Source organism: Lodderomyces elongisporus, chromosome 4 (assembly GCF_030384665.1).
Source record: "Lodderomyces elongisporus chromosome 4, complete sequence".
In the NCBI taxonomy this organism is placed as follows: Eukaryota; Fungi; Ascomycota; class Pichiomycetes; order Serinales; family Debaryomycetaceae; genus Lodderomyces; species Lodderomyces elongisporus.
The window spans coordinates 1,534,983-1,556,145 of NC_083676.1; the positions used below are offsets into that span (position 1 = coordinate 1,534,983).

The 21,163-nt window shown below is 36.4% G+C and overlaps 6 protein-coding genes across 6 annotated transcripts; 2 read left to right on the forward strand and 4 right to left on the reverse strand. All coding sequences in view use genetic code 12, as the record gives it.

Moving 5' to 3' along the window:
* Positions 1-519: 519 nt before the first annotated feature.
* On the forward strand, positions 520-13,410 carry DYN1 (dynein heavy chain; the record flags this gene model as incomplete). Its single annotated transcript, XM_001526258.2, has 1 exon — positions 520-13,410. The coding sequence occupies one exon, from the start codon at positions 520-522 to the stop codon at positions 13,408-13,410; it is 12,891 nt and encodes a 4,296-aa protein (XP_001526308.2).
* A 182-nt stretch (positions 13,411-13,592) lies between these two features.
* RPS19A (Protein component of the small (40S) ribosomal subunit) lies at positions 13,593-14,343 on the reverse strand (the record flags this gene model as incomplete). The annotated part of the gene is made up of 2 exons (XM_061119499.1): positions 13,593-14,007; positions 14,324-14,343. 2 exons carry the CDS (start codon positions 14,341-14,343, stop codon positions 13,593-13,595), a joined length of 435 nt encoding a protein of 144 aa, XP_060975482.1.
* A 486-nt stretch (positions 14,344-14,829) lies between these two features.
* PVL30_003705 (uncharacterized protein) lies at positions 14,830-16,695 on the reverse strand (the record flags this gene model as incomplete). Its single annotated transcript, XM_001526259.1, has 1 exon — positions 14,830-16,695. The coding sequence occupies one exon, from the start codon at positions 16,693-16,695 to the stop codon at positions 14,830-14,832; it is 1,866 nt and encodes a 621-aa protein (XP_001526309.2).
* A 636-nt stretch (positions 16,696-17,331) lies between these two features.
* Positions 17,332-18,335, reverse strand: RPL18A (60S ribosomal protein L18A; the record flags this gene model as incomplete). Its single annotated transcript, XM_001526260.1, has 2 exons — positions 17,332-17,780; positions 18,224-18,335. 2 exons carry the CDS (start codon positions 18,333-18,335, stop codon positions 17,332-17,334), a joined length of 561 nt encoding a protein of 186 aa, XP_001526310.1.
* A 597-nt stretch (positions 18,336-18,932) lies between these two features.
* Positions 18,933-19,967, forward strand: PVL30_003707 (uncharacterized protein; the record flags this gene model as incomplete). The annotated part of the gene is made up of 1 exon (XM_001526261.1): positions 18,933-19,967. One exon carries the CDS (start codon positions 18,933-18,935, stop codon positions 19,965-19,967), a length of 1,035 nt encoding a protein of 344 aa, XP_001526311.1.
* A 169-nt stretch (positions 19,968-20,136) lies between these two features.
* PVL30_003708 (uncharacterized protein) lies at positions 20,137-20,820 on the reverse strand (the record flags this gene model as incomplete). The annotated part of the gene is made up of 2 exons (XM_061119500.1): positions 20,137-20,740; positions 20,804-20,820. 2 exons carry the CDS (start codon positions 20,818-20,820, stop codon positions 20,137-20,139), a joined length of 621 nt encoding a protein of 206 aa, XP_060975483.1.
* Between the last annotated feature and the right edge of the window lie 343 nt (positions 20,821-21,163).

Below are 21,163 nucleotides of genomic sequence, written 5' to 3' on the forward strand. Positions count from 1 at the left end.
AAGGAATCAAATATAGACTCTGTTTCGTAACCCTCTCCATTTTTTTTTCTATCTCCAGTGCTTTTGTTATTTTTTTTTTTTTGGTTATTCTTCACCAGAAAGCATTCCTTGAAAAGTTGGTAAAAAAATATTGCAAATGTGGATACCCATAGTTGATTGTTGATCAATAGATACAAACATCTAAGAATATCTGTTCTTTTTTCTTTCTCCAGACTCAAAAGGATATTATGTTGGCATCCCCATATAAATATTGAGGATACGAAAACGCGTCAATCGAGTTCAATTAGCGCTACCACTTGTCAAATTCCCCAAGGGTACAAAGTATTAGAGAAAAAGAAAACGAAGAAGATAAAAAAATAAATAAAGAAATAAAAAAATAAAAAAAATAAGAAAAGGTAAACATATAACGTTTGAGAGGGGAAGAGTGATTTTGATCCACACCTGTTTCTAGACGCCACTTTAATTCATACAACCAAACAAACCTTTCCTTTATAGAATAAAGAGTTACAACCAATTTTGATGCAACTGGAAAGCAATACAAGCTCCATTCACAGAATCAAAGAGTTGGAGGAGTATCTCCGCCTCGTTGCCCAAACAACTTTTGGTTGTCCTGTTTCTATTAAACACGATAACACCAACAGAAACAACGGCAACACGCATCTAATAGACTTTGTCACAAATAAAAAAGATACAGACTCTCTATTTTTGATCAAAGAACAACAACAACAACAACAACAACAACAACAACAACAACAACAACAGGAGGAAGAAGACACTTGCGATGTTTACGTATACGGAAACTCTAATACATTAAAGCGCCGATTGCCCAGTACAGCTCATGTTTTGGTAATTACAAGACCAACTCCATTTGTAAAAGATGCCACACTTGCGGAGCAATTGAACATCATTAATCTTCCATTGCACCACAATAATAAAAACACACTGAACCAAGAAACATTTCAAAATGCTATTAAACAGGGACTAATTCCATACTTGGACATTATAGCAGAAAATGATGGAGACGCAAAAGGAGAAGGAGAACAAAAAGTAGAAGTAGAAGCTCAAAGAGAAACAAGAAGAGAGTCAGGTATTGTACGCAAGAAATTTGAAGAGTTCATTTCCGTCCTACATCGGTCTGATACAGAAATCCTGGTTCCCAACTTACTACACACAACACATTACAAAGTGCAAGACGTTATTGATCAAAAGACTACATTGGAATCTGTGATGGAGGACACAATATTCCTCAATGAATTAACCTCAATCACCAACGTTTGGGTAAAACAAATTCAAACCATCACACACTCTAATCATACACCCCTTGATGGAAATTCATTAGCAGATGAAGTGCTTTTTTGGACACAAATGGAGCAGGCTCTATTGTCGTTAACTAAACAAATTCAATCCCCACAGGTCAAGACCACTTTGGAAATCTTAAGCAGGGCACGACGATACCACGTAACAATAAGTTTTGAAAATAACACCGGAATCAACGAAATGATCACCAAGACCAATATTGTTAACTCCTTTTTGCGCGAGCTCCCCATCCAAGAGCTTCAGAATTTGAATCGTGACTCCCTGATGGAAAGATTTCAAAAAACATTGGGTAAAATATTTTTGCATGTCAAACTGAAATTGTATTTGCTTCCTCTGGATAGAGCAAGAGATACCGTTTATATGTTGCTCAAAGAATCTATTTACAAGATGCGTGAATTAATGGTGAAAACCCCATACATGTCAATGTCAATGCCAGAACTTGAATCCTCGATCAAATCATGTTATACTGTGCTAAACTTTATCGAAGTTAATATCAAGACTTTATCCAATTTACTCCGAGAATTGGCTAGAAAGACAAAGGACAAGAGTAGTTTTAGTGCACTTGATCAAAAGGATTTAGATCAACTTCGAGAAAAATTAGACGACATAATGAATGTTAAGAGAAATCATAATGAACTCTTGGAGAATATAGCAATTCTCAAGCTGAAGAAAACTGGAGCGACCAATATAGACGTTGCATTGACTGATTTATTAATCAATGCATATAACAAGTACTTGCTATCTGCAATACCTATTCACCCTACAAAAGAAGTTGAAAATCTTTGGGTTGTTAATAAACGAGCATACAATCAAGTTTATAGACTGGTTTATGAAACTTGGTTATCCCAGTTGAGCTTTTATTTTTCTAGAGCAAAGTCATTTAAAGATTATTTGAAAATTCTTTGGAAGTTTATCCGCAAAGACCCCGTACCGAAATTAGCCCTTCAGTTGAGTGACGAAAACAAATTAGCTATACTAGATGCTGCTTATGGAGAGTTGAGACTTTTACAAACAAAGTGCCGGAAATGCCATAGTCGGAAACATGTTAGCTTAAAAGAAAAATTGGCTTTACAAAGTATTAAAGCAAAAGTTGAGTTTTACAAAGTGAATTTGCAGCTAGTTTTTGGAGATGCTTGGCCTCAGTATACCATTGGTCAACGAGTCAAGACTGTTTGTGAAAATATTGAGGCACTATTGGTATCCGACTTGGCCATGTTGAACAATTTTTCTGCAAACAAAATTGAAGAACTGGACGACAAAAACGGAGAGGAAGAAGAAGAAACAAAAGAAGAAGAAACAAAAGAGGAAGGAAGTGTTTCAAATAAGATATCTCGCTTGGGATTTAGCTCAACGGGAAATATCGAGAAAACTTACTTTTCTCTACTCTCATCAAATATCAGAAAGCTCAAGGAATCCCAAACTTTGTCTTCTTGGTCTCAAGTGGGCATTATATTGCCTTTTACGAAGCCACTTGCATCGACTAATGCTGAGTCTAGATCGTTGTCAATCTTTACCGAAGTACTTGACCAGCTCCACATTGTCAAAATGATCTATGCAAAGATTAATAAAGACAATTATGGCAATGTGTTTTTTTCTCAAGCCAAACAATACCTAGAATACTTGACTAGATTTCTTGAAGCGTTTTTTAAAGCAGATTTGAATGACTTTAGCAAATTGGCCAAAATTTTCCCACTAGCTACCAAGGATGAATTTAGTATCCCAATCTCCAGTCGCGAAACTGATATTTACGCAAACTTTTTAAAGACACTAGATAATGCAAAACTGTTACTCACTGAGATTACAGCGCTAAGTAATTTTTTTGCTTTTTTTGACCAGAATTTACATAATCTTAGGAAATCAAAATATGATTATGAAGAAATCTCCACTTGTATAAAAAACATTCAAGACACAATTGGTGATACAGTATTTGGTTCTGATGAGTTGGCCAAGACAACATATCAAATATGTAACAAGTGTCTCGGAAAAAATCTAAGCTTTCTATTCCAGCAGCAACTTCAAATGTTTGAACAATCCTTTTTCAACCAAACTAAAGTACCCACCAAAGCTTTACAATCCCAACTGTTTTTTCAGCCAGTTTATCATACATTGTATATTGAAGAAGGTAAATTAGCTTTAAACCCTACTATAAACAAGGGAAAAAATCAATGTTTTGCAAATGTGGAAAGTTTGATGCAAGTTATATTGAAACAAAAAATGCTTCATCAAAATAGTGCTAGACCTCAAAACTTTGATTCACGAATATTTTTGGAAATTAAACCACTTTTGAATAAAGTTTATGCAAACATTGAACAATTATACCAAGAAGGAGAAACTTATATCAACAATTGGTGTACATTAGAACGCCTTTGTGCTATTGATGTTGGTGATGAAAATGAAAAAGCTTTAATTTTTCAACAAGATGAGGATATTACTAGCTGGTTTGAAACATTGAAGGAAATATACCAACGTGAAACCATTTTCGATGAAGCCGAGCTGGAAAAACACTTCAAGGGGCTTTTCACTATATCTTTCAGAGCCCTTACTAATAGATTTGCAACATCATACTTATATTTCGAAAAGGGTACAGTCAGGTGGTTTGTCGATCGACTAGAAGTAGAGCTTAAAACATTGTGCACAAAATTGGTAGAGGCAAAACAAATTTTGCAACAGCCAATTAGAATTGAATCTGGTGCCAAAACTGTAATTCTTTCAGTTGAAAAATTTTTGAACTGCACTAGCGAATTGGAATTATGGATGGATAATGTCTTGTGCTTCAAGAACATACAAATATTTTTAGTCAAACATAATTTCAAGTTCCCTAGTTCTGGCTGGACGTATGTCGAGCAATTACAGAGTCAGATACTGGAAGTGAAAGCTCTTTGCGAAAAGAAAAACTTATTCTTTGTTGATAAGAACATTTTGCTCAAGGATTTGGTAAAGATGGAATTCCAAGCGTTGTGGAATTCAGCCAAGGACTTAGAAATCAAATGGGCTAACGAAAAACCTTCATCTGAAAGTTCAACTCCGCAAGATGCTATAAGAAATATTAAAGCATTTTTGAAGAAAACAAATGAGCTTCAAAACTATCTGGGAATCTTGTGCAAGATAAACCTGAACTTTGAGATGAGATTGGATACAAAAGTACCCGAGTTTCAAAATATATTGTCCGAGATTGAGCGGCTCGATAGTATATGGTCGTCTTTGAGTATTTTATGGGAGGAATTGTTGGCTATAAAGATGTGGCCATGGAAAAACGTTGAATTTCGAACGTTGCGGAACAAGCTAGTTGCATTACTGAAATCCGCAGGCGAGTGGTCACTCGCAATAAGGCAATACTCTGCTGCAAAAAAATTACAATCAGAAATAGATTTCTTTTTAAAAGCGCAGCCCAAATTATCAGAATTATCGTCAAGTGTGATGCGGGAACGCCACTGGCGCAAACTTCTTTCTCAGATGGGTTTGAAGTTTGTCTATGATAATTTGACTGTTGGCGATTTGTGGCAATTGAGTCTTCGGCTGAATAGTCAATTTATTGATGATGTCCTTGAACAAGCGCGTCAAGAAAGCATTATTGAGGAAAGTTTGAAAGAAATGATTGAATCATGGCGTGATTGCTCTTTTGAATTATTCAATTACGAAAACAAATATAGATTGATAAAGAATTGGGGACCACTTCTTGAAAAACTTGAAGTAAATTCATCTACAATTAATGCAATGAAGAAATCAGAACACTCATTCGTATTTGCAAAGGAGATAGAGCAATTGGAGGGTAAAATAGCATCCTTGTACGAGTTGTTCAACATCTGGGTTGATGTCCAGCAGGAATGGGTAGATCTCGAGGGTGTTTTTGGTAATAAGCATGGCGATATACGGATTTTATTACCAACAGAGTCTGCAAAATTTGAAACCCTAACATCTGATCTTTTCTTGTTACTAAAGAGGCTTTATAAAGTGGATGAATTATTTGATATCATTTCAGTCCCTGATGTTTGCAAAACGATGCGCAGATTCTCACAAGTTTTAAATCGGTTGCAAACTTCTCTTGTAGAGTACTTGAACCAACAAAGAGAATTGTTCCCAAGATTGTATTTTATAGGAGACGATGATTTATTGGAAATGATTGGTGCATCAAACAACCCGACTAAACTAGGTAAGCATATGAAGAAATTATTCATGGGTGTTGAGAGGCTTTTATTCGAACCTGAGCTGAATACGATAACAGGCGTTGTTGGAGAAGGAGAGGAAGTTTTGAAATTTGCTAAAGGTATATCTTTTTTGGAGTATCCACTTCTACACGAGTGGATTTCTGTACTTGAGCGGGAAATGCAGCTCACTTTGGCCCGTCTTGTTTCTGAAAATGTAATACTGTGGAAAAACTATTTTGAAACTTTAGATGAAGCTAACATGACAAAGATAATTCAAGTTCTTCCAGGACAAGTTCTCCTTCTTTTAACTCAAATTGTGATTACCGCGACCATTGAAGATTCAAATGCTCCAGCTTTTGGTAACGTTGCACAAGTTTTGAAATATGTGGAAAACTTTTTGCTGCTCCTTATTCAAACTTTAAAAAGACATTCAGATGTACTAATGCAAAGAAAAGTAAAGAATTTGATTATAGAGATTTTACATCAAAAGAATGTGCTTTCAGCAATACTCTCGGCAGATTCTGTCCTGAGTCGCAAAACAACCTGGATTCTTCATCAAAGGTACTATTTTACTCGTACCACGTCTGATCCAACTAATTGCTTAATTGTAAAGCAAGCATATTCTGAGTTCAAATATGGTTTTGAGTACATTGGAAATCCGGAAAAACTTGCATATACACCATTGATTAATGAATGTTTTATCACCATGTCGCAGGCATTGTCGATGCATCAAGGAGGCGCGCCTTTTGGTCCTGCTGGAACTGGTAAAACGGAGAGTATCAAAGCGCTTGGTCAAAATTTAGGAAAAATGGTTGTGGTATTTTGTTGCGATGAGAGCTATGATTATGCTTCTATTAGTAGAATCTTGATAGGTATAAGCCAAGTAGGGGCATGGGCATGTTTTGATGAGTTTAATAGATTGGAAGAGCATACACTAAGTGCTGTTTCTTCATTGGTTGGATTGATAGAAAACGGATTAAATGGTGATGTAAATCGATTACAGATTTTGGATAAGACATTCAAATTAAATCCCGAAACAGGCTTGTTTGTTACCATGAACCCAGGGTATGCAAATCGGTCTACGTTACCAGAAAATTTGAAGAAGCAATTTCGAAGCTTTTCGATGCAAAGTCCTGATTCTTTAGTTATAGCCGAGGTTTTGCTTGCTTCACAAACATTTGAGTTTGCAAAAGATTTAGCCGGTACGGTAGTTGCAGCATTTACCGAATTGGAAAAACAAGCTACAAAACAAGTGCACTATGATTTTGGTTTGAGAGCTATAAAAGCCACGATCCGTAGATGTGGCGAGGTGTTAAGGACGAAGATGCAGGCAAACGAAGAGGCAAAAACGAATTTTGGTGGAGAAGTAAGAACCAGTGAAAATGAATATGGCAATCAAGAAGAAATTGAAAAAGAAAAAACAAAAACAAAAACAAAAACAAAAACAAAATACAAGGAAGAACAAAGAAACGGTTACATTGCTTGTACAAAAAATGAAGAATTACAAATAATCTTGTCGAGTTTGGAAGATTCAATTTTACCAAAACTTGTTAGGCTGGATAGGTCCGTCTACTTCAAAATTATAAAAGATTTATTCTCCGGTATTGAACTGCCATCAAAAGTTGAGGATAAGTTGACGACGAAATTGACAAAAGAGTGTATTCTACGTGGTTTCATCCCCAACAACGACTTTGTAGAGAAAGCCATACACTTGTGCAAAACTTTGGAATATCACAAGGGTGTTATGATGGTTGGTGAGTCTGGCTCTGGGAAATCTACAATTTTCGAAGTTGTTGTCCATGCCCTCTCATCAATGAACGGTTTGGAACCTCAGGTGGTGACAGTAAATCCAAAAGTTATGTCAAAAACACAATTGTATGGTAATTATGATAAACTTACCAAACTCTGGAGTGATGGTCTTTTGACAAACTTGTTACGGAAGGTTAATGATAATCTCCGTGGTGAGTCGCAAAAACAATTTTGGATAGTTTTTGATGGTGATGTTGATCCTATATGGGCTGAAAACCTAAACAGTTTGTTAGATGATAACCAAACACTAACGATACCGAATGGTGAGCGTATACATTTACCCTCCAATGTCAAAATAATTTTTGAAACAAGAAGCTTGAGAAATGCTACTCCCGCAACTATTAGTAGATGTGGTATTGTCTGGTTTGACAAGGATATAGTCGGAGTAAATGACTTAACTTTAAGGCTTGTTACAAAATTGAGACATGAGCAGTTTCACAAATTTACTTCTACACAAAGGGCATCCGGCAACTCAAATGAGGATTTACAAACTGTGCATCTTGAGCAAATTCTTGATCCCACTTTACTTAAAGAATTTGATCTGGTTGCCCAAGAGATTGAGCATGTGATGACTTATACTTTTCAACGATCTATCAATACGGTTTTTGCTTTACTTAAAAGTTTTCTCAAAAAGATTTCTATACTACCAGCGCACGAGATATCGTCAATCGACATGAATGAATTCATCAAGTGTGCAATATTTGTTGCGCTTATGTGGTCATTTACCGGGGACAGTAACTTGGATGGCAAGAAGAGATTTGAAACTTGTTTAAAAAAATCTCCTGTATTCTCAACCTTACAACTACCACCAGATCTTACGTTCAATTATGAATTAACTCATGCAAAACAAAGATGGATAAGCCTTGGGGATAAGCTTGGGCCACCATTGAATCTTCAGCCGGATGATATCAACGATCCCAATTTAGTCATACCCACAGAGGACACAGTTAAACACGAGAGTTTATTGCATTCCCTTCTTGTCACACACACACCTTTGCTTTTATGTGGTCCACCGGGAGCAGGTAAAACCATGACCCTTTTAAAAGCTATAGCAAAAGCACCACACCTTACAATTTTGTCATTGAATTTTTCAAAGGAAACAACTGCACAATCGTTGATTGCTTCTTTAGAAAACGCTTGTACTTATAAGACAATAAACGGTCAAAAACATCTTTTGCCAAAACTTGAAAACAAATGGTTGGTAGTCTTTTGTGATGAGATCAATCTTCCTCGTCGGGATCAATTTGGTACACAAAAAGTTACTTCTTTGTTGACTTTAATGATTGAAAAGCGAGGCTTTTGGCACCCAAGGGATTATCTGTGGGTAAGCCTCGAGAAAATTCAATTTGTTGGTGCATGTAACCCACCAACAGATGCTGGAAGATATGATTTAGATGTACAATTTTTGCGCCATGTATGTTTGATCATGGTTGATCATCCTACAAAAGGTCCAATGACAAGAATTTACGAGACAATGCACAATGCAATCTTGAAGTTGTGCCCCTCATTAAGGGTTCATTCTTCTCAGTTGACTTCTGCTTCTATTGAAATTTATGAAGCCTCAAAAGCCCATTTTGCTAGTAAAGTGGGGCCAGAGCATGTTTACTCTCCGCGTGAACTAACAAGGTGGTGCAGAGGCATTTTACATGCACTAAAAAGAGGCAGATACCTACAATTACCTGAATTGATGCGTTTGTGGTATCACGAAGGTCTCAGGCTTTTCTTTGATAGACTTGCCGATGAGGAGCAAAGAAAATGGGTAATTAAGCTTTTCCGAGAGGTATCACATCGTCATTTCCCAGTTATTGACTTTGATAAGTGTTACAAAGAACCAGTTTTGTTTAGTGACTGGTTAAGTCGTGAATACCAATCAGTGGAAGAAGCTGAACTTACCAAGTTTGTATTAGAACGCTTAAGAGTTTACAACGAGGAGGAAACTGACATCCAGCTTGTCTTACATTCGACGCTCTTGGATCACATTCTCCGAATTGATCGGGTTCTTAAACAACCTCAAGGCCACTTGATTTTAGTAGGACCTCATGCGAGTGGAAAACGAGCAATATCAAAGTTTGCGGCATGGATCAATGGGTTAACCGTTGAGCAGTTATCTGTAAGACGTGGTTTTACTTTGGATAATTTTGATGATTTTTTGAGGAAAATTTTACTTCGATGCCTTGAAGGTGAAAAACTTTGTGTGTTAATTGACGAGGCTAGTGTAGTAGAAGCTAGTTTTATTGAAAGAATGAACACATTGTTAGCGAATGCAGAAATACCTGGGCTATTTGAGGGCGAAGACAAAACGATACTCATGAATAGGTGCTTTGAAAAAACGCTGGCATTGGGATTATCATTGGAAACAGATGCTGAATTGTACAAATGGTTTTCATCGCAATTGTCTCAAAATTTACACATTGTATTCCTTGTTCCAGACTCGACAGATAGTACAAATCTGATTGTCATTTCCTCGCCGGCATTGTTGAATAGGTGTGTGTTGAATTGGATGGGTGATTGGAGTATTGATGCCTATTATTCAGTTGGAAATGCACTACTTGAGGGTGTTAGTAGTCTCTATGATTACAGTGATATAAACTCCACAAGAATCGATGGGAGCAAAGAGAACCCTAACAAATCCTTAAAGAGTTTGGTATTGAATGTTTTGATAGAAATACATCGTGGGTTTTCAACAATAACTTCTGCCATTAATTCCCTCTTTCCGATAACCAAGCAAGTTTATCCCGGCCAATTTGTTAAATTTGTTGAAACTTTTGCACAATTGTGTATCCAGAAACTGTCAGAGTTGGATGATAGGAATAGGCATTTGATTCTTGGTTATCAAAAAATAAAAGAGACTGTTTCGCAAGTAGCCAAACTAAAAAAGGATTTAGTTGAAAAGGAGAAACAATTACTGCAAAAAAATTCCGAGGCAAGAAAAATGTTGGATAAAATGCTTGTCGACCAAAATGAAGCAGAAAGAAAGCAAGAATTATCCGTCGATATTCAGGCTGAGCTTGAGAAGCAGGAATTGGAGATTAACTCGAGGAAAGCTATAGCTGAGAAAGAGCTTAAGCTTGCAGAACCTGCGATCCTTCATGCCCAGAGAGGAGTACAGGATATTAAAAAGCAACATCTTACAGAAATACGAAGTATGGCAAACCCTCCTCACGCAGTAAAGTTGACTATGGAAGCTGTATGTATCCTACTTGGATATAATGTTTCCACTTGGAGAGACGTTCAATTGGCTGTTAGAAGTGAAGACTTTATCCCCAATATAGTCAACTTTGATTGCGAAGAAGTGGTTACGAACGAGCTTCAAGAGTATATGGAAGTGCATTACTTGGCCCGTGACGATTTTACATTTGAAGCTGTACATAGAGCAAGTAAAGCGTGTGGACCTTTGCTTAATTGGGTCCGTGCTCAATTGGCGTATTCAAAAGTGTTGTCTGATGTTGAACCTTTGCGTGAAGAAGCTGCAATATTGGAACAAAGATCAATCAAGAGTAAAGCACAGTTGATTGCCATAAGGCAAATGATTGAAGAATTGGAGACCAAAATTGAGGAGTACAAGGGAAACTATAGTGACATTATTCGTGAGGTTGAGATGATCAAAATAGAATCTGCTTCTGTAGAAGAAAAGATTACAAGAAGTACACTTTTGATAGAGAGTTTGCATTTAGAGCTAACGCGCTGGAAAGATTCCATCGATCTGTTTGCAAAGGAAAGCGATGAGATTCACGGGAATGCTGTTTTGGCTGCTGCCTTTGTTTCCTATGCTGGTCCATTGGATGAAAAAGGGCGAAATAAAGTGCTCAAGGTCTGGAAAGAAAAGCTTAGTCATGCCGGTATCAAATGTGATGAGAATTTGATAATATCAGAGTATTTGGTTGGAGTTTCGACATTAGAAAATCATTTGCAAAATGGATTGACAGATGATGAGCTAAACAAGGCCAACTTTGCACTACTTGAGAAAGCTATTTTGCCAATCATTATTGATCCGAGCGGAACTGCTGCAGACGTGTTCATTAGCTCATTAGAAATTCTGATTAAGCGTACAAAGTTTATGAGTAATAGTTTTTTTAATGATTTGGAAAACGCGCTACGATTTGGACTTACGTTATTGATCGAGGATTGTGAGTATTATGACCCAATAGTTGATCAGGTTATTAGAAAAGAGACAAAACGAAGAGGTGGTAGAGTGTTGGTACGTGTTGGAGATGATTGGATTGATTTGCACTCGAAATTTCGCCTTGTCTTAATGACAAAGCGTACCCAGGTGAATTTACCAAACTTTATTTTTGCAAGAGCTGGTTTGGTCAACTATTCAATCACATCTGGTAATCTTGAGAACCGTGCTATAGATCTCGCCTTGACAAAGAGGAGTCCTGAACTTGCTGTTCAACGTACTGAGTTATTATTTGCCAAGGGTAAATACCAAGTTCAACTACTGAAACTAGAAGATTCACTTTTGGAACTATTGTCACTGACATCAACTGGTATCCTCGAAAATGACAAGGTACTTGGCCATTTGGAACGTCTTAAAAAAGAGTCTTTAAGCTTATCCGAGAAACTTGGCAAAGCCGATGAAATCATGTTTGAAATTCTGCATGTGAGGTCCAGATTTGAAACAATAGCTGAGGTTTCCGTTACCATTTTTCAGTGTCTTGCACAGCTAAAGAACATTTCAAGCTTTTATGAAATAACTAGTCATGATTTTTTCCTTGCTTTTGAAGAAACCATGTCAACCACTTTTTCGTTTGAACAAGAGAAAGAGGTTGAAACTTATTTTGAGCGTGCTTTTTGTTCGCAATTGTATAACAATTTTTCACCCTCACTTGCATTCAAAGATAAATTTGTATGCTCATTGTTGATGACCATCGTCGTGAAATGCCGCCAGTATGGTGTATCTTTTGAACAATTGCTGACTTACTTATCATTACAAGCCTCCAATGATACCTTGGTTTTGATGGATCCGAAAATAATTGATCTTGAAACAAACTCTGAACTCAAAAAAGATGTTTTGAGAGTATTTGAAGGTCATATCGCAAACCTTCAATTGTCTAAACTCGATATTTTCCTGCCTATTTCTAAATGGACATCTGAGTTGAGACCATTTGGTGAATCATACGAGTCAGAATGGACTTTGGAGAAATGGGTGCATGACAAATTATGCCATTTGTTCATAATGACAACTAGCAACGACTTTGATGCTACATACAAAATCCTTGACCTAGCAGAAAACGAACAGGAAGTCGATTGCACGGTGATTTCTATGGGGTCGTCTGAGAGTTCTATTTTGGCCACAGCAAAGTTGAAAGAGATTTCAAGTACAGGTAAATGGCTCATTATTCAGAATGTTCACATGTTCCCAAGTTGGTTACTTGAATTGGAGAATTTTTTGAATCACACAAACATGCCTCAGAGCTCAAAAATATTTTTAACTTGCGATCAACAGTCAAATATTCCAGATACGTTGATCAGATTGGGAAAAGTGTATTATTTTGAAAATGATGGCGATTTCAGGCGATCATTTATGGATACTTTCAAAATGGTACCGTCATCTGTGTTGGAAACTAGTCAAATGCACAGACATGTCTTTTTGCTACTAACATGGTTTCACCGCATGATTATGGAGATACTAGAATATTGTCCCTTTGTTTTCAAGAAAAGGTATGATATAAATGAATCTGATTTTCAAGCATCTGTGAATATTTTTACTGTATTCCTTGGTCACTTTGGCGAATTGGATGACAATATATGGGAATTGATTAGATTTTCACTTATCAATAATATTTACGGTGCCAAAGTTGAAGATGTTGAGGACAAATCCCAAATAGCCAAACTAGTTCAAAGATTATTCATTGCCGAATCATTAGATTCTGATTTCCAATTGGTGTCAAGTGTTAATGACAGTAAAGACGATGATAATGTTAATGATACCACTAACAATAATGATTACGCCAGTCAGACTATCACCATGTGGACCGCAACTTCTTCAACAGAGGATTGTTTTGAATGGATTCGAAATTTACCCGAGAGCATACCGCTCTCCTGGCTCGAGCTACAAGAAGATTTGAAAAATGTCAAAAGAGATGCAATCGCAAAAGAAGCTTTAAATTCAATTTGTAACTTTGAAAATATATAATTTTTTTACATAATTATTAATAGAAATAAAACTGATTTGATTACGCTACTCTAAACGTTAAAATTTGTATTATAATACTAGTATACAAAGAAAGGTTTTAAAGGCGTAAAGGGGGGGGGGAGTTTACAAGAAAGAAAACAATTTGATAATTTCCAACATAGAAAGTAGAAAACTTAACATGTTTACTCGTCACCTTCCAAGGTTTGAGCAGCGATACGGTCCAAATCTCTTTGACCGTTTTCTGAAATCTTTCTACCACCTTTAGATGAAATCTCCAAAACACCAATTTTTTGCAAGCTTTGGACACATTTTCTGTTGATTGATCCTGAAGAGTCAACGTGCTTGTGAGGTCTGAAACCTCTGTTCTTAGCACCACCGTACAATTTGTTCAAAGCACCAACACCAACTTGCTTTCTCAAGTAAATGTGTCTGGCAATTGAAGCAGCTCTCTTGTAGAACCAGGTCTCAGCTTCTTGTGGTGGCAATTCGTTACCAGCTGAGGTCTTCACAAGGTCAACATAACCTGGAACTTCCAATTTACCTTGTCTTTGCAAGAACTTAGCGTAAGCGTTGATAAAATCTTGAGCTGGAACGTCTCTAAAAGGGAAAAGGAAAGAAAACTGTTAGTATTAAAAATTCCACAGATCGTAAACAAACAATTGTAACAAGAAGAACCGGTCCGAGTGGGTATGCATACTCATTGCTATCTTTTTCGTATGACTTTGATGAGAATGTAGTTGCAAATATATGTCTTTTCAAAAAGGAAAAGTGACTTCTTTATATATTCCCTTCATTTGTCATGAATAGTACCTGAGAATGTTTGATCCATCCACCACGACGGAGTTCTTTCTTATTCACTGTTGCGATATGATAAATCGTTCAGCACGATCAATCGATTAGTTATTCAACATACCTAACTGATACACCTGGCATGTTGTTGGTCTTTGAGTTTCGTATATTGGTGAAGAACTAAGAGAAGAACATAAATTTTTCATGAAAAAGCATCCTATTTTTCCTTTCTTTTTTTCTGTATTTTTCCTGTCACATTCACCTATGGGTAGGGCGCGTCGTCGAATGTCGCGACACTTTTAAGCTCAGAGTTTGGAGAGAAATAATATAAGTAATAAAAAAAAGATATACTATTAATTAGGGTAAAGCCCTAATTTGTTCACTATTGATATCTACTAAGGCTGTTATATTTTAAGCTCAATGCAGATGGACGCAATTACACGTAATAGGAAATGTATCTTCCGCTTTTACAAATCCGGGGAAAGCACATATAAGGAGGAATATGAAGAGTATATAAAAGTCTACGTGTGGATAATATTAGGACACACACATATGTATATATATTTATACATATCTATAGATATTTGTAAATATAATCTAAAACATTATTCTCTGAGCTTATTTTCTCAACTAGCCAAAAAGCAAGCTTTGTCTTTGATGTACAACGTATTGCTCAAAATCGGTCAATGATGCTTCAATACTCCAAAAATCGTCCAGGAATTCATTATTCTCGGGCCACATGGTATAGTTTGCCTTATATGATGGTTGTGTAGAAACACCGAGAAAGTAGCCACTCGGGTCAGCTATACTTGTGACATCCATCTTTGAGTAAGTCACTTTAAACAGTTCTTTTTTGCGAAACCTTGGTGAATTAAATGCGGTTTTCCCCCACATAGTGGCTATATTTAACTTATTTTTGTCCTTATCTTCAATTCCCCTAAGTAGATATTCGCGAATAATCGAGTCGTCTGTCACAGACCAACATTTTTGTACTGAGATAGTATCAATGAGTCTGTAGCCTGTAAAAACATTGTTGCATATAAAAGAGATAAAATCTGTCACCATTTTAAGGACATGCAAGTGAGACTCTTCTAAGGCTTCTCCATATTGGAACGATAATGTTGTAAACCTTCCGCGTCTAATAATGACATTTAAAAGTTCTCTTCGATCTGATGAGATATGCGGTCCCACAATAGCTTGATCAACAAGAATTAAATGCTTCACCATTGGTGAAGCAATACTAGATATTAAATCATTAGTTTGAGTATTGGTAAATACTTTGTAACCCGCACCCAGTTTGGAATCAACTTTAGTTTCGGTTTCAGTTTCGGTTTCAGTTTCAGATCCCATTTCTGGCTCTCGCCCTAATGTATTATATATAACAGGACTAAATTTCATTTGATCAATAATTCGAATGTCTACAATCAAACTTTCCAAATTGCTAAAAAGTTTCAAAAGGAGATCCCCAGCATACCCGGAATATAAGGGCCATCTGCTTTGATGAAAAGTTGCATGGCTTTTCCTCCGTTTTAGCCTTATGGTTAATTTCCGCAATTTAGCGTTCCCTGTAATAACAGATAATAAATTTATGGTTCCTAAATAATTTACTGCAAATGGATTGTGCAAAACAAGTGTAAATTCTTTCAAGTTTAACAGTGATTTCAGAAAATTTGAAATGAGCTCATCGATACTCTGTGGATAACTGAGGTCATCAAAATCAAGAAACAAATCCAACCGTTGTAACACTGGTAGAGTACCTGAAAGGAGTTTGCTCGTGACCAATGTTTGAGAATGCACGGCCAAATAAGTAAGCCGATTGAGCAGCATATTCTCTATCTCTGCCTGTAGTGCCAGAGATGCTGGAGATGCTAGAGGTAAGGACAGTACATCCAACCTTTGATCCAACACTTTCAAATCTTGCATAATAGGGAATAACCTTAACTCGCCGGTTTTCAAGATGGTATTATCACATTCGACGTATTGAACAAAGTTACACATGCAGAGCTCGAGTTCATACCGGCTTCGAAAGAACTTGTCGCCTCGTGGACTGGATCTGAAACTATTACGTGCCAATTCGCTATCCCTACATGACTCAAGATTCTTTTGTACCAATTCTGACAAAAACTCCCGCTGATACAGTTTTCGATCGCTAAATAGCTCCTGCAGTCGAGGTGTACACAAAATAGAATCAATTTGGTTTCTTCTCACAAGACTAACACTGTAGAACAAATATGGACCAAGAAGTTTCCGCAATCTAGTGCTGGTAGATGATAGAGCTAACAAATCTTTGTATGAAATGCCACATCGTTTGCTATTGAGGATATAAACATGGGATGGGAATTGTTGGTGTTTGATTACGGAATTACTTCCATCCTGAATAGTACCGTTTGAGACCCAGTAAACGATTCGCATCAATACATCTTCAGGTAAACTGTCAAATGTGATTTTCGATTGAGACCTCGGCGAACCAAGTTCTGAAGCAGTCATTTGAGTCATTTTCAATTGTGTGTTTCTTTAGTCTGTAATCAGATTTTGAGAGATTTATTGGAAACTTCCTGACGAGAATTAAGTATTCGATTCGGTTAACCTTATCTAGAAGACGAACATGATTGCTGATTGTTGTGGGCAAATTCAAGCATCTTGTGTTAACTGATCTCTTACTCTCCTAGTTCAAGATTCACAAAAATAAAAATAGAACAAACATTAAACAATAGAAAATATAAAACATAAAAATATAAAACATAAAAATATAGAACATAAAATATAAAATATAAAACATAAAATATAAAATGTAAAAAATAATATGCTGTAAATTATAAGCTCAAAAACACGAAGATAAACGATTGATGCTAAATTGAAAAAAAGAAAAAAAGATAAACGAGATGACTTGGATGATCGAGGCAGTCTGACCAATTATGAATTTTTTTTGGTTCCGACCATGGTTACTACAAGTTCTCAGTTCTTTAGATATAAACAAACACTAAAATTACTCTTTTGTTTCATTTAACCAGTAATTGCATAATTAAACAGTTTTCTACAACAATCATCATATAAAATCGAAAAAAAATTTCATCAACGAATCCAATGCAAAAGGTATACAAGCTATATACGAAATATAAACTACTTCTTTCCTTATACCTTGAAACCCCTTGATCTTCTTCTACCTCTAGCTCTCTCGAACTTTCTACCCTTAGACAAGATTCTTGGAGCCTTACCCTTGTGTGGACCGAAACCAAAGTGTCTAACAGCTTCTCTAGCGTTTCTTGGACCTCTAACAATCAAAGTGTTTTGACCCTTTGGAGCTCTCAAAGCCAATTGGTCCAAAGTGATAGCTTCACCACCATTCTTGATGATTCTAGCTTTGGCACCAGCAGTGAATCTCAAAGCAGCAACAGTGGTCTTTGGGAATTCCAACAATCTGTTGTCGTCGGTAACGGTACCAACAACAACGATGGTCTTCTCAGAAGAACCTTTTTGCTTCAAAGCACGAGAGATTCTTGAAACTGAAACTGGTGGTCTGTTGATCTTTGACAAAAACAATGATTTCAAAATGACCTTGTTGAATGGAGCATCAGTACGACCTAGATTAGAAAATTGTTAGTATTTCACATTCATGTCTGCTCATTATCAAAACAAAAGACGCGCATTACCTATTGAAAACAGAATAAGGTAAAAACACTCGCAGACTCGACTCAACCCAGATAATTCCAAAATAAGTAAAACAAAGGAATCAAAATCTGGGCAGATATGATGCCATACTTAGATATCATTATGGTTGAATTCAAAAAAAAATGGATAACAAAAATGATCCACTGAATAGTTATTCAAACCTCAAATCGATCTTTTGCAGGGCCATATCTCGATCATCATTACAATATTGATCGGCAGTCTCTATCATGTGAAGCATAGACGATAGTCGTTCGTTATAATATTTCTCCTTTCAGGTTGCATCTTTTTGGATAAACCCAAACTAGTAGGTTCATCTTGACTTTTCTTTAGTTTATTTGTTTCTCTCATTACATACGAGCCAAGAAGGAGTACAATTTGACCAACAATTTCAAGTAGACATTGTCTGACTTTGGAGCTTGTCTGTGACCTGATCTGACGTGTTGCTTGGTGGTGTGATCTCTACCCATCTTTGCTGTGTTGTGTGTGTGATGAAAACAAAAGGTATAGTAAAAGACTCTAAACTGAGAAGGATTTTTTTTTTTTTGCCCTTTAGTTCTTCCCTGAAAAATTTGTTCGTATGCTCCCAGGCTTGTGCTCAGCGAGAGAGAGAGAGAGAGAAAGAGAGAGAAAAAAAAAAGAGTAACACAATAGAAGAGTGCTTAATACAACATTTTGGTAGCGTCAAACTATTTTTTCGCTCTATTGGCACGTGATGTGCTGGGACCTAGAAAACTACTTTTTGGTAACGCGCAAAAGTAAAGATACGACATCAACTTCTAGTTGCCTTCTTTTCCAAAAAAAAAGTAGTCACGTGGTATTCTAATGTCGTATTCCATAATTTTCTGGTGTCCAAAGTTTTTGAGGGCTGTTTCTGCGACATACCGATAACAACGCCCCTTACGAAAATAATCAGAAAGCGCAATACTGATATAGAAGCTCGTGTTTCGTGTACTACTCTATAGTGTAAGAATCATATCGCTATCTTTCCGAATTCTCCGCTTTCAATTCCTCTCTCTACCATTCTATACCCTACATCTTTCCATCGCCAAACTTTCAAGCCAACAATGGCCCAGTTAACCCCTATTAAAGGATTCACAAACTGCTCTGTTACCAAGTCAATATGTATTATAACAACAGTGATACCACTTGTGCTATCCATATTATCAATTAAATATGTTGTTCGTATGTCTTTGGATCCATATATCTACCAATACCATCAATATTGGAGAATAATCACATATCAATTATCAGTGGTGAACGAATCAGATTATCTTTTAGGCGTTCTTCTTTGGTTTGAATTCAAGGTTATTGAAAGATTTTATGGTTCAAGGCGCTATCTATCCTTAATTGTCGCCTTTGCTGTCTACAATGCTATTGCGTGCACTTCTGTCATGGCTATTGGCCAATTACTAATAAATTACTTTACCTTTCTCCTCAAAATTTTTTTCAAAGGATTCACGCATGACAAGTTTAATTTCAAGCCCACGATTTTGAATGAGGCTGTGCCAGGGCCCATTGGTCTTATTTCTTCTTTCTATGTGACCTATTTGCAGAATATCCCCACATCATATTATTTCAAGATTTTGCTTAGGAAACCAAAAAGAGTTAATTTGGAAAATGAGCCAACCAATCAAAGCGAATCTTCTCGTGGCATTAACCCAGACGGCATAAAAGCTTTCACGGTAAGCAACCAATTTGTGGTACACATACTATACATTATATTAATTTTAAACAATGGGATCAAGTCATTGATTCCAGGCTTGGTCGGTCTACTCGTTGGTAAATTATACGTCTATGATCTTCTCCCATTCACAAACTATTTAATTCCTAAAACATTTTTCCAAGTTTTCATCAATCCTAGCAAAAAAGTCTTCCAAACTATAAATGCAATGATTCAAAGGGTCGCTCGATCTGGTTATACACCCTTACCGACTACAACAAACCAAGAAAATCTTATGCAAGAGCCACGTCTCAGCAGCGAAGAACCCGAGGATAATGACGATATTTTAGATGAAACCAGAAGACAAGAAAGCCAAATTCGAGCGGAAACACCTGTTCGACCTTTGGGTAGTCAATTTTTGGATACATTTAGGAGATAGGAAACTTCTCTTTATAATTAAGTTTTTCCTTTTTTTTTCTTTTCCAAAAATGCTTTATTTTTGACTTTTTTTTTTATTTTTTTGATTTTCTGTTTTCTTTTCTGTTTTCTGATCTCTGTTTGTTTCGTTTCATTTCAATCCCTTTATCCTTTACTTTGGATTTTCCGATTTAGTGAGCTGAGGCTGCTTCTTTCTCCTTCTTCCTCCTCTCAACATCCCAGTTGTATAATCGAGCAGTATTGACTTCCATGGTTGTAATGTTTTCTCTCAAAAACTCCAAATCCTCCTCCACTATGTCTCTTTGACCATTACTCTTTTCTAGTCTATCTTTCAAAAGCAGTATAGCGTCATCAAGCTTATATTCGAGCATCACCTCGGCCCCAAGCCATAAACATACGGAATCCAATTTTTTCAAATCAACCGTGGCCTTGCTATACAATGTATCGTTTAATTCGTAGTTGATGGTTAATTCACTATTTTTGCCACTTTCTCCGTCTTCTTCGTCTTCATCGTTATCAGAATCTTTTGCATCGTCTTTAGCAGATTCTTTTAGTTGGGCAATTACTTCCAAATTTTTTTCAATATCTGGAATTTTGATATTCAAATCCGCCAATTGCTGCTGCTTTGAAAGTTCCATGTACTTGTATTGCTGAAGCCTTTGTTGAAACTGAGACATTAATGGTTGGAAATCGTTTTCTGGGTCCTTAACTATATCGTCGACTTTCTCGATGAAAGGAGCTTCCGGAATACCACGAGGGTTAGTCTTTTTGGGTCTACAAATGTTGTTAGTATGATTTTCTCTAGTAAGAAATGAATTGCTCTCAATATTAACATACTTTAATATTTCAGCCATGATTATCTCTCTGGAGTGTTAATGATGGAGATACTCTAAATTGTATATTGAAGTCAAAGCGGAAAGAGAAGGTAATAAAATTCAAAGGTCAGATCCCGCAGTTGCAATATATTTTACAGGTATTAGAGAACCAGAAGCCGCAGAAGGAAAGAGAGAAAAGAAAAAAAATCAAAGACAACAAAAAATAAACATAGAAACTAAAATAAAAATAAAATATAATGAGAAAACATTTAGAAACAAATTGTCAAATATAAACTGCCAAATTCGTTTTTTGAGAAAAAGAAATCAATTCTGAAAAAACTATACTACTATACTAAGCTGGGATAACTTAATTAAGGAAAAA